Genomic DNA, 13,129 nt, shown 5'->3' on the forward strand with positions numbered 1-13,129 from the left:
TGGGGGAGGGCCGGCATGCCGAGTGAAAATGCAACTGGGGACGAAAAACCAGACCCAGCCCTCTTCGCCACCACTTCTTCCTCCTCTAGGCCCCCAGGAGTGCTGACGTCAAGTGGCAGGATGCAATCCAAGGTGTCCTTCGCGCTCGCACACGAGGCGCCGTGCTCACTCACAGCGACCGAGCAACAGGACGTGGCGGGTGCAAGGTCCACCCACCAGCACAGAGCTGCCTCACGCCGCGGTGTACCAGGGACAGCATTATCTTTATTACAAAAGAGTGATGGGAACGCTAACAGTGATAGAGGCGTAAGGGCACTGGAAGCATCGGAAGATGCCACTGAGCCGGATGAACGAGTTACAAGCATGGACACGACAGAGTACGATCCCGATCACCCCGAGGGCCTCCTGGAGAAGTTGGAGGAGGTGCGCGACGCAACTGATGGGAATGTACATCTTAAGACCCTTGACCGCATGACCACAGCCGGTCCACCGTGGTGGCTGCGACGATGGTCAGAGCTGCAGCTATTTTTGAACAGTACACGTGGGCGAGCAAACCCCTGCAGCACTGCGGTGGATGCAGCAATTCATCAGCTGACTGCTGACGTTGCAGCCGCAGAAGCCCTCGAGCAGGCCGTGGCAGGTGGCAAAGATGGCGGCTTGTGTGGCTCTTCTGCGAGGGAAGTCGAGTGCATAGACACGAATCAGGATATGGAAGAAAAAGAAGAGGAGGATACTCTGTTAGGCCCGAATGGTGGGAATGAGGAAGTCAACCGAAAAAATGGGGCAAATGCGGAAACTGAGACCGAGCAGGGCGTCACAATGGCACCGATCGTACCGGTGTGGCAGTTCATTGGGGCGGGGCAGCGCATGACTCACCTGCTTTCCCTTGGCCTTGCCGGGCGACTACAAGGGTTACTGGACCTGATGAGCAAAGACAAGGAGCGCACGGCACTGAAACTATTAGGTGTTTCTGATGATAGTGGCTGCGATGGCACACAACAGAATACGATTTGTCCAGTGCTACAATGTGCGCATATGTCAATAATGAGGAAGACGATTATTGCTGATTTGTTTTCTTCATCGATGAACATGCATCGACAACGTGCCCCTCATATCAGTGATGGATTTTACGCGCAAATTCCGAGGGTTAACGTGGAATATGTGACAGAGGAGGATGCTCGACCAGTGTACGATGCGTCAAATCTGCTACCGCCTAGCATGAATGAACCTTTGATGATGAACTTGAGTGACGTTTCGCAGGAGTACCGTTCTTTTGTTATTCACATCGACTATGTCCGCTTTCAACCGTCTGCGCCCGCCGCTCGGCAAAACTCTGCAAGTATCACCAGACTTGACGCGCCGCCACTTCGGCGCAAACTGTCGTGGAGCGGAGACAGCCCCGTTGGTGTGGGAATGACAGTGAAGGGTGGGAACGGTCTCCATGCTAAGCCGTTGATTTCTTTCACCCGGGAGGACCAACTCATCGCAAAGATTTTGGACAACTACGAACAGTATCGTATGCTGGAGCTTAGCCTCCTGCCGCAGTTGAAGAGTCGGCGGTATTACCAGGACCAGCTGAAGAGCCTGCGCCGGCAGCCACACCCCACTGATGAGCAAAAAAACTTGATTGCTACACTGTCGCAGCTGTTCAAGGCTACATGTGAGCTTGAGCGCACATACCTCCGCACCATGCTGTCAGCTTGGCTGCAAGTTACTCGGCTGCGTGGTGAAGACCCTGATGCGTTTGCCACCACGACTCCTTCCTTGGGCCAGCAGTCCAATATGGAGGAGGAAAATGTCGGCTCTTCATTGTGGCCAACACCAAAAAGTGACGCTACAGAGAGGGACCACGCACAGCGTGGCTCGTGGGGTGTGCCTCATGGTACTTTTTCACTTCTAAGCAAAGGCTCAGACTTGCATACTTCGGCGCCTGTGGCACGCTTTTGCATGTATCTGCGGCGTCACGGTGAGAGGGCGGGAATACCTTACGTCCAGGGAGACGATCTGCTGGAGTACACGCCAGTTATTGAGGGTGTTGCCGCACCATCGCAGGCAACTGGCAATGTGAGGCTGCAGCAGCAACAACAACTCGAGGGTGCCCTGGATATGTCACCGCGTTTCCAGGTCCTCGTCTTTGCTCGCACCAACACTCTGGTGCCACCGCAGTTTGTGGGGGCCACTTCCCCCCGGGCACTCAGCGTCACAAAGGCCCTATTTTTCAACGAGACTTTTGAGCTGCGCACCATGCAGGAACCACGGGAGATTTTGCTGCACATTGTGTCAGTAGGTGAGGCGGACGAAGACCACGTGGTGGCCACTGTTACTGTGCCACCCTCTCTCACGCGCGCGTACTTGCTACTTCCGCTGCAGGCTCCTGTCTCCTTCACGTTCCGTGGTCGTACCCATGGGAAGCATGGCGGAGGCGTCCTGCCTGGCGTTATCTCACTTTCAACGACGTGGACAACGACACAAGGGATGACGGTAGAGGAAGTTGAACAAATATTTCTCAGTGGCGATGCGGACCCTATGGACCCACAATATGAGAAACTTCTGAGTATTTTGAGAAGCCACTACATGGATTATGGAAGACGCATCCTGGCCAACCGTGCGGCCGAAGGCGCAGCCTCATGGAAGCGTCCTAATGATGGTGCTGCTGCTGCTGCTTCTGCAAGAATACGAACAACAACGACATCCATTGGGCGCAGCAATGAGCGAGAACCTGAAGATAGCGAGGCGCGTCGCCAGGAAAGCCGTATGCAGAGTGAAAGGCTGGCTTTACTGCGACGGCGTTGGATGATTTCTGCAGGGCATGCTACGCCTCAAGATGCAGCTGAGGCACGTCTTTTTTCACAGCCGATCCCTCTCGAAGACACGGAGTGCCACGAGTTGCAAAGGCTAATGTCACACCTCACCGCACGCGAAGAACGCGAAACAACGCGTGGGTTTTTTGGGGGTGGTGCATCGCTGCACGATGCTGCGGGGAGAATTTTGCCGCTCGCCTTGTCTCTGAGTCCACTTCCACGCGCGCGAAAGCTGAAAGTTTGGCAAGAACGTCTTCAATACCTCAAGGCACACCGTATCTCTTCCCGTAAATTGGAGGACCACGAGCTGCTTGAGCGGTACGTCATTCTGCCCAAGATGCAGCGCGTCAGAGGCATCAACTTAACTCCAGAGAGCCAGCTGAATCCACGACGCGAAGAACGCCCAACTACAGACGAGATTAATCGGGATGCACTCGCGTCGAATAAAGACTCCCGTGTTGTTGTCCACGTCATGAAGGCGATGTCACTTCCTCAACGATCTGACGGATCCCCGCTAGAGCCTTTTGTGGAGGTGAGCTTTGTCCACGAGACAGTACACACGCGCAGTGAAGTTGGAACAGCGCCCTCGTGGTTTGAGACCCTTAATATACCTTTCTGTCCGCCAGACTTTGACGACGAAACACTGTCATTGATTGAGGATGAGATTGTTATATCGGTGTATGATAAGCTGGAAATTCCCATGGCATCTACAACAGTGGCAGCCGGAGCTATCTCTCATGAGACGCACTACCGTACTGAAAGACGGCTTCTAGGGACACTACACGTGCCTTTCTTTACACTATACGAGGCAGAGCAGGCACGTATGGAGGGACAGTACCCTCTTACAACGCCGCGGTGGATGCTCGGTTATCACCCTGATAGAACAGGCGTGAGCAGTGGTCTAAATCCACTGCACTCGCGTCGTACCGAGACAGTTGTTTCCTACCCATCTGTCCAGTTGTATGTGGCGCTTTGGCCTCCGCTTCAACGAGATGCGCACAAAGCTCTCGATCAGCCGACTATTTCTCGTCTCGTGACACAGCTTAACGTTTCAGCGCAGCTACAGCACCTGCATGATATTGCGATGAAGTGGAGGGCTACGGCTCTTCAAAAAGTGAAAAGTCTCTCCTCCGTGAATCCTGTAGCTAATAACCGGGAGATCGAACCCTTTGTGTTTTGCACCACAGGTGATTTAACTCTTATTTGTCGTTACCTCCTTTCTAATGGGGGCCCTCCACCGCTGACGGTGAAGACAGTAGAGGAAGCCATACATTTTGTATCACTGTTACTATTTCGTATCGATACCCTCACGTGGGGAGATAACGATGTGTGGAGCACCAACGCTGAACTTCTACGCACACGGGAAGGTGACTACGAAGAGCTATCGCTTTTATTAGCGCATTTCCTGCGTTTTCTCGCCCCGGATGAGGTGACCTACGTGGTGACGGGTAGAGGCACAATACATCAGCATGTGGTAATGGTATTGCACTCATTTGGTGGAGAACTTCGCCTAATTGATCCACGTACGGGATGGGTGTGCCCTGTCCATGACCCGCATCTCTCTTTTTTCCGTGATGTACACATGGTTGTGTCACACGATCAGCTGTGGGCGAACGTTCAGCTGAGCGGGGCGCCGCATCGGATGGACTGGAGCCTTGACGACCGGCGTTTTTGGCTACCATGCTTTAACCACGAGGACGATAATGTGAAGGCCTGCTTGCCGTTTATGGCTGGCTTGCAACGGGAAACTTTACCCTTTTCAATGCCGGATGCAAACAAAGAGCAGGAGATTGAGCAGCAACTGCGCAAGGTGGTTCGTCGGGCACTCATGGCTTGGCGCAATAATTGGCACCCGGCCTTTCATCACGGTGTGGCGTCTGTCCTCCGCACACTTCTTGAAGAAGCGGAGAGCGAGCGCTGCAAATACGCCAGTTCACGTCAAGGTTCGGTGACAATGCGAGCTACGAAGCTTCTGAATGAGTATTTCGGGGACGATGTGTTACAGGATCCACGACGACAGCGTAGCCGCAGTGAAGAAGTTGGCGATGCAGCTGACAGTGATAAGAAGATGGCGTTGAAGACACCTAAGCTGCAGATCATGGGTAGTCCTGTGAATGACGCATACCAACCTGACGACGTCGCCTATCAGCATATCCTGGAGAAGGTTTTCGAGACCGCAGTGCATGAGGTAGGTACGAATGCTGTCAGTTTCGCGCTTGCGGTGTACGTGAAGGGGTACACCAATGAGGTGTATTCCATGTGGGTGTTCCTAGTGGCGCTTTATGAAGCTGTGTCACCGCGTTGATGAGTCCCCAGTGCTGCACATGCTGCGAGACGGAAATAAGTACATCATAGATCTATGCATAGAGAAACGAATAACCGTCTTTCCATGAACATATATACATATATAACCGTTTGTGTGGTGTGACTCTGGATTTGTGCGTTCGAAATTGCGCATGTGAAGGAGTATTTGAGACATGGTTGGCGCAGCTGTTTCCACCATCCTGTTTTTTTTTGTTTTTGCTATTTAGACGGTATATTGCAAAGGGAACAAAAACCCTTGCAAGACGCGGTTACCTTTTCATTGCTATTTTGTACAGGAGGGCAGCTCTTGTTTGGGGGTAGAGCAGAGCTTTGATTGACGCCAGGAAAGATGATGTCAAGGGCCGCGTACATGATGCAGGATCAACTGCGGCGGAATTATGCCCTTATCACAGATGTTCATACCCCTAACGTATTCTTAGTGAGGGGAACCTTGCCGTTTCCACAGGGTCTCGCCGTTCTTACGCTTCTCTTTCGTGGGAGGCTGGCCGCAGACGTGTACAGCCACCCATATTTCATAGAGAAACAGAGCGACCCGTCCCAGCCATCACCGCAACTGCATCTCACAGAAGAATGTCAGAGCCTGATGAAGATAATTAAAGGGCTACATTTTATGAAGGATGACACCTCCAAGCTAGACAACACCATGATGTTTGTCACCGATTATAACGTTGATGTCAAGGGGAACATGCTTACTCTGAGAAGCGAGAGTGAGGAAGACGCAGACGCTGTGGAAAAGCAACGTCACCCGGGAGAGGGTGATGAAGAGTGGCAGGAGCGTGCTCTACGCCAGCGGTGGCGAAGGACAGCAGCAAATCGGCGCAACAACAGTAGTCATGGTGACGGTTCCCTTGCGGAGGCTTCACTCCGTCCCTACACACGACAAAGCCATTTGGGTAATGCCGGGCAGAGCGAAACTGAGAAGACTCGGCGTTTCGTGGAACGACACGGGGGCCACACAGTACTCTACAATCCAATCGACACTGACCAAAAAACGTTTGACGCAACGATTCAAAAGCTGCGTGATGAGGAACGCGTTGTGAAGACGATTGTTGTACCAACTCGACAGGGGTGGGGAAGCGTGCATACATGGGCGGAGGCTTTCCCTGATGCGGACATTTTCTGCAGCGGTGACGCGATTCTTAATGGTGATCGTCGACTGCCTTTGCAGCAGCAGGGACAGCAAGACGGAGAGGTACGGCGAGTAGGTGGCTGTGTCGATATGGGCAACGGCGTTACGGGGCTTTCTTTTCCAGAGGTGGTGGAGAACGAAACAGCAGCCGACACAGCGGCTAGTAATGAAATCGACGAGTGTGCGGCATCGGTTGGAGATAGCGAGAGTGTTTGCCGCCTTTTTTCACATCAGCTGTCTGCTGCAGGAGGGAAGGGCCCAGTTGATGATGAAGTAAGGCATTTGCCTCGCGTTCGCCCGTTAGGCACAGTGCCACAGCAACAGATTACACCCGATATTGAGCTTGTGCGGGTCGCTGGTGATGACCAGACGAATGAGTATGTGTTGTACGACCGCGGCAGTGGGTGCATCGCATGCACAGACCTATTCCACGGTGAGTACGGTGACTTGGACCCTGTCAATTCGTGGATGTGTCGCGTTTGGTTCAAATTCATGAAGGGGGGGAACTACAAGCGTATTGATCTCGTGCCACAGTTCAAGTGGCTAGAGGTGAAGCGCCACGGAAGTCTGGATGCAATCCGCGGGACGGTAGACATGCTTACAAGGACGCGTCGTATCAAGTATCTGTTGTACGCCCACGGCACCCCGCCACGCACAGAAGACCCTGCCAATGCACTACGACTGCAGTGGGGGCTGCCGCCGTTGGAGGAGAAGGAGCAACCGGGCCTTCAACGAGAAGATGACGATGGGTCGAAACAGCAAAGGACTAAAGTGTGACCACAGACCTTAGCGTTAATCGTTTTGGGAGCGAATCAGACCACTTGTGATTCATTTTTTCCGTGTCTTTTCATCCTTTTTGGTGGAATACAGGCAAAAAGGAAACAAAAACCCCTTTATTCTCTTTGGTTATGCTTAATCATTACCCCCCACCCCTCCTACCCAGTGTTGTTTATTTTTCTTGTCGCTGTTTTCTCTCATCGTCTCAAGGTGCGTTGGAATTACAAGAAAATAAAAATGGAGCCGCCTGTGGGGCGTGAGAGGAGCAGTAAGCACGGGAATACCAGCGACATGCTGGCTCCAAGTTCACCACAGCTTCAAACGAGGTGGCTAGAGGCGTGGCGCACAACCAGCGACTGTACACGGGGCGCTTTGGGCCTCCTTTGTGCGCTCGAGCCACTCATGACGAATCTCCATCGTGCCCGTGAGGTTAGTGTGGCACACTTGTACGGTGGCGGAGGCAAGCGTGCCAGTCGTATGCTTCGTGAAAAAAGTAGTCACTCCCACAGTAGCGGTCAACCTGAGTATGGACCCAATAGCTCCAACATGCAGTCTGTGGACTTTGAGAGAGGAGCCACCCCATTGTCGCACGGCACAGGTGGTGTCAGGCTAACACCGGCCCACACGCCAAACGACCACAGTGAGGATGGGCGAGGCTCAACTCCTGTTCCGCCTATCGACGGCTTTTCAATGTTTGTTCGTCGGTGGGAATCGCAAGCCGCCGTGGCCGTTGCTGAGGGTGGCGAAAGCAGACGACGGAGGCGACAAAATCGTGTGGACAGTGACGACGAGGCCCTTGACGATGACGACAATGAAGGGCTGCCGGTGGCTTCGGAAACAGCGCGCCCCGCAGACTCCAACCGGCGTCTTCGATCGGGTTTCGGGGCTCCTCGTGTCAAACAGTTAGGTGAACTTGCCAGTGGGAAAGCAAAGCAAGAAGAAGAGGAGGATGAAGAAGAGGAACCAGAAGAGGATGAGGAGGATGAAGAATATGAACTTGGCAGTGAGGCGAATTTTGGCGAGGACGGCCATCTCGCCTGCGTTCCAGGCGATGTGCTACACAACCGCTACGCTTTGGTGCGCCAGTTGGGCTGTGGATGCAGGAGCCGTGTGTGGCTTGCTGTTGACTTGAACCAGTGCTCCGTTACGCGTCGTCAACTTGTGCGGGAATTGGACGAACAACAGGTGCGTAGATACTTTACTGCGCTGGATCGGCCGCTATTCGTTGCCATAAAGGTGTTCCGCTGCGGTGTGGTATTCACTCAGGCAGCTGAACACGAGACGCTAATGTTGATGTATATAAAGGAGTGCAAGAAAGTGAGACAGTTGCAACGGCTTGTATCGACCCCTTCTTCCAGAGCCCTATCGCGTGAGGTGTCAGCTGTAAGCCCACCGCGTGAGCCGGCCCAAGACGGTGCGCTTACTACACTCTCTGACGGCAGCCGCTCGCCTACAAGTCACTGCCAGAGCAATAGTGAAGAGACGATGTGGTTACCTTCAGCTGAGCGTGTCATCTCCATTCGAGAATGCTTCAAACACCACGGGCCATTTGGTCTGCATCATTGTGTCGTCATGGATGTGATGGGTGCCTCGGTGAGTGCTCTCATGAAAGAAGCAGGTCCTCATGGCGTACCAGAAAACGTCGCCCGTGGCATTGTTCACTCGACGCTAGAGGGCTTAGCGCTTCTTGCGTCCATACACGTCATCCACACCGATATCAAGCCTGATAATCTTCTCTGTGTAGAGCTCGAGGAAGATGTCGCCAACGATGTGGAGGCGTTCCTCATGTACCACTTTGACATGCCGGTGCCAACTGGCCTAGATGGGCGGGCAGTGCGCCGCAGCGTGGCGGCAGAGGACTCCTCGATGAATCAGAGTCAGGAAAGCTACTTTGTGTCGGCACAGACCAGTTTGAAGGACGTTGTCGATACACCACGCACAGCGCGTAGTCGAAGCTCCTGTGGTACCGCTCGGCGACTCTTTAGGGCCCAACATCACTGGGGTTCCCGCGCCGAGGCACCGTACTCTGTTCAGCTTGCCGACTTTGGTCTGTCCTTCATTGTTCCACCCGATTTACGTCACTTTCACTGCACAAAGACTTATGACGGTGCAGAGTGCAGCGGAGCCCAGGAAGGGGTTGCAGAGGACACGGTGTCGAACCCCAGCAAACTTCTAAACGGCGATAGTTTTTTGGCCGCCTCTACCTTGTTGAGCAACGCAGTCGCAAGCGTAGGGGTGATGTCCAGTGCCGCCAATCCATTTCAAGACGTTACTCTTTCCTCGAAGCCTTTGACTTCTTCCGGCTGCGCTACTAGTGGAGTGAGTGAATTGGAGCAAGAAATTTTGTCTCGGCAAAACTTTGGACGGGGCCTGGCTCTACAATCACGGGAATACCGATCCCCAGAAATCATTCTCGGCAGAGAATGNTATACTGCCATTGACATCTGGTCTATTGGGTGTATTACGTTTGAACTTGTCTGTGGTCGTCTTCTTTTTGACCCTGTGCGTGACTTTTCGGAGGCTGAAGAACGCAACGAGAGGGCAGAGGAGCAACAGAAACAGCGTGATCAGAATTTCACAACTTCCCCTGAGTTCAATGAGTGTGAGGGAAAGGATGCAGATGCGGCTCATGATAGTGATGAGACAAAACATGCTATTGCTGCCTTGGGCCCTAACCACTTTGTTGAACGCGAGAAGAACGTGGACGTTTGCCACCTACGTGCCATGATTCTTCTTCTAGGTGCTCCGAATCCACGCTACATTACCTCTTCCCCCACGGGTGAGTGTGTAAAGGATTTTTTTGATGACAATGGCGAGTTTCTATTCCTCACTGACGATGAAAGAGCACAACTGTATGACTGTGAGGGTAAACAATGTCGTACTTGCTCTTTCAGCGCGCCGACACGCGTTGTTGAGTGCGAGAGAGGTGCCTCCGAAGATGAAACAAACTTACCGAGGCACTCTACGGCGTCTGCTGCTACCTGCGCCCGCTGCCGTGTCACTCCGTTGTGGCTGAAGGTGCGGCATGAGATTGAGGAGCGACTTGGGGCGGAGGACGGAGCCGTGTTTGAGGGATTCTTGCTAAAGTGCCTTCAGTGGGACCCGTCTCGACGCAGCACCGCACACGCTTTGCGGAAGGATGCGTGGGTGACTGGTGCGGAGGACGTTGTGACCACTGTGGAGGGCTGAGGGAGAAAATGTTTTTTTTTTTTTTTTATGACTAACGGTGAGCACACCAGTGAGGAGATGAAGAACGAAGACTTTGAGTTTAATTTATATGGGGTCGGTTGACGAGTTTGGTGTCTCTCTTATCATCTGCCTGTATACATAACAAAAGGAAACACGAAGACACAAAAAGTGTGGCTGAATTTAGTAGTATTGATATTTGTGGCAGGTGGCAGGTGGTGGGTGTGGGTGTAAGTGAAGGTTTTGGGGGTGGGTGTATTAGGGAGGAAGAGGAGTAATGGGTATGCTTCGCCGGGCTGTCATTAATATATACATACATACATGCATAAATACATATATTGCGTGCTGTGTTCTTTGTCGTTTCGCTGCGGACATGCCAATGATTTTTTTTTTTGGAGTTACTGTGTATTTGTTTGTTTTTATATGTGTGTGTGTGTGTCTGTCTGACGTTTCTCCCCTTCTCTCGGTAATGAACAAGGATGGGAAGGTGAACTCTGTCTGGATTCTCTTCCAACAGAGGCGATGAGTACCGGGACAGTTGCGGCGAATGAAGCATTGCAGGAGCCCTGCGTAAGCCCCCTCGCCGTTGTGGAAGGCCCGTACTCTGTCCACTTTTCTCTCGGTTGTGTCGTGCACCCGTGTGCGGTCATCGTTGCCCAGCGTGGACCTATATACTTTGGCGCCTACTGCGTTGTGGAGGAGCATGCCCGTATCATCAACAGTGCATTGGAAGACGAGGAGGCCCTTCAAGTGAGGTCTGCTGCCCAACCCATGACCATCGGCGCATACAACCACTTTAAGGCCTTCTCTCACGTGGTGAATGTTCAGCGCATTGGCCACGGTAACCAGTTTGAGCCCCATTGCCGTGTTGAAGGTGCGAACGAGGAAGCCGATGGCTCCACTGCGTTATGCTTTGTGGGGGATTATTGCGTTGTTGGGGCGTTTGTTCGCCTCGGAAGGCGACAACGTGGTGTAGACACAGTTCCCGATCTGGAGCCACAAACGAACTTGACAATGGCAATCCCGTCACGCAGTGTGTTGCTTTACCGTGCCGCGGCGAATGGGGTGTGCAACTGTTCTCCTTCGTTGTGTTGTTCTTGCTGTTGTTTCTGGGTGCTCCCGCGGGGAATCTCGCTCGATGAGGAGGCGGCGGATGCTGCGATGCGGAAGAAGTGCTGCTGCCTCCGCGAGGTGCAGTTGCGCGGTGCGGCGGTGTGCCACTGATGTTTGTGCCCCACTCTAAAGGGGGGATTGTTGGCTGTACGACAGGGCGCACTTTTTTGCTGTTCAATATCTCTGTTGCTTCTTTGATTCCTGTTTTTTTTTTTTNTTTCGTTTTAAAAACATGTTGTGCGGCCTGTGTGCAGTTTTACACGCGATCCAACCGCCTTTTTTTTGTTTTTGAAGGAACATGGCCCAGCCAGCCAAAGTCGAGCCGCAGGACCAGGACTCCTTCCTGGACGACCAGCCCGGCATCCGCCCCATCCCGTCGTTCGATGACATGCCGCTGCACCAGAACCTCCTCCGTGGCATCTACTCGCACGGTTTCGAGAAGCCCAGCAGCATCCAGCAGCGTGCCATTGTTCCATTCACCCGCGGCGGTGACATCATCGCCCAGGCGCAGTCCGGTACGGGCAAGACGGGCGCCTTCTCCATCGGCCTCCTGCAGCGCCTGGACTTCCGCCATAATGTCCTGCAGGGACTCGTCCTCTCGCCAACGCGCGAACTTGCGCTGCAAACAGCTGAGGTCATTACCCGCATTGGTGAGTTCCTCGCAGACGGTAACCAGTCGTTTTGTGCTACCTTCGTTGGTGGAACACGTGTGCAGGATGACTACCGCAAACTTCAGGCCGGCAACATTGTGGCCGTTGGCACACCTGGGCGTGTAGTCGATGTGACGAAGCGCGGCGCGATGCGCACAGAGTCCCTCCGCGTCCTTGTTCTCGACGAGGCTGATGAGATGCTCTCTCAGGGATTTGCTGAGCAGATTTACGACATCTTCCGTTACTTGCCGAAGGAAATTCAGGTTGCCCTCTTCTCCGCCACCATGCCAGATGACGTGCTGGAGCTGACAAAGAAATTCATGCGCGAGCCAACGCGAATTCTTGTGAAGCGTGAGAGCCTCACCCTCGAAGGTATCAAGCAGTTCTTCATTGCTGTGGAGGAGGAGCATAAACTCGACACGCTCATGGACCTCTACGAGACAGTGAGCATTGCACAGAGTGTTATCTTTGCCAATACCCGCCGCAAGGTTGACTGGCTCGCTGCCCAGCTAAACAGCAGCAATCACACGGTCAGCTGCATGCACTCGGAGNCCCGCCGCAAGGTTGACTGGCTCGCTGCCCAGCTAAACAGCAGCAATCACACGGTCAGCTGCATGCACTCGGAGATGCCGAAGCAGGATCGCGAAAAGGTCATGAGCACCTTCCGCAGCGGTAGCTCCCGCGTGTTAGTGACGACGGATCTCGTTGCCCGTGGTATTGACGTGCACCACGTGAATATCGTGATCAACTTTGATCTGCCGACAAACAAGGAGAACTACCTCCACCGTATCGGCCGTGGTGGGCGTTACGGCCGAAAGGGTGTGGCGATCAACTTTGTGACACAGAAGGATGTGGAGGTGCTGCGCGAGATTGAGTCGCACTACCACACACAGATTGACGAGCTTCCGGTGGACTTCGCTGCTTACCTTGGCGAGTAACGAGCATGAAGAAAGGCACGGGATGATCGCGGAAGAGTGCGTGAGGAAGAAGAAGGAGGGAGGGGAAAAGAAAAGAAAAAAAGATGGAAAAGAATATTCAATAAAAAAAGAAATGAACGTCTCTCTACCACACACCAGCACGAGGAGGTGAGAGGAGCAGAGCGGGGCAGAAGTGAAGGTGTGATGCTCTTCGCTTCTGCCTCCCCCCCC

General features: G+C 53.3%; 5 protein-coding genes across 5 annotated transcripts; all 5 read left to right on the forward strand.

Moving 5' to 3' along the window:
• Positions 1–15: 15 nt before the first annotated feature.
• On the forward strand, positions 16–5,106 carry DQ04_00421050 (hypothetical protein; the record flags this gene model as incomplete). Its single annotated transcript, XM_009308964.1, has 1 exon — positions 16–5,106. One exon carries the CDS (start codon positions 16–18, stop codon positions 5,104–5,106), a length of 5,091 nt encoding a protein of 1,696 aa, XP_009307239.1.
• A 348-nt stretch (positions 5,107–5,454) lies between these two features.
• DQ04_00421060 (hypothetical protein) lies at positions 5,455–7,032 on the forward strand (the record flags this gene model as incomplete). The annotated part of the gene is made up of 1 exon (XM_009308965.1): positions 5,455–7,032. The coding sequence occupies one exon, from the start codon at positions 5,455–5,457 to the stop codon at positions 7,030–7,032; it is 1,578 nt and encodes a 525-aa protein (XP_009307240.1).
• Positions 7,033–7,269: 237 nt separating this feature from the next.
• On the forward strand, positions 7,270–10,221 carry DQ04_00421070 (putative protein kinase; the record flags this gene model as incomplete). Its single annotated transcript, XM_009308966.1, has 1 exon — positions 7,270–10,221. One exon carries the CDS (start codon positions 7,270–7,272, stop codon positions 10,219–10,221), a length of 2,952 nt encoding a protein of 983 aa, XP_009307241.1.
• Positions 10,222–10,740: 519 nt separating this feature from the next.
• Positions 10,741–11,442, forward strand: DQ04_00421080 (hypothetical protein; the record flags this gene model as incomplete). Its single annotated transcript, XM_009308967.1, has 1 exon — positions 10,741–11,442. The coding sequence occupies one exon, from the start codon at positions 10,741–10,743 to the stop codon at positions 11,440–11,442; it is 702 nt and encodes a 233-aa protein (XP_009307242.1).
• A 187-nt stretch (positions 11,443–11,629) lies between these two features.
• On the forward strand, positions 11,630–12,919 carry DQ04_00421090 (putative eukaryotic initiation factor 4a; the record flags this gene model as incomplete). The annotated part of the gene is made up of 1 exon (XM_009308968.1): positions 11,630–12,919. The coding sequence occupies one exon, from the start codon at positions 11,630–11,632 to the stop codon at positions 12,917–12,919; it is 1,290 nt and encodes a 429-aa protein (XP_009307243.1).
• Positions 12,920–13,129: the final 210 nt, after the last annotated feature.

The sequence above is a fragment of the Trypanosoma grayi genome (genome assembly GCF_000691245.1).
Source record: "Trypanosoma grayi strain ANR4 Tgr_42_V1, whole genome shotgun sequence".
NCBI lineage: Eukaryota > Euglenozoa > Kinetoplastea > Trypanosomatida > Trypanosomatidae > Trypanosoma > Trypanosoma grayi.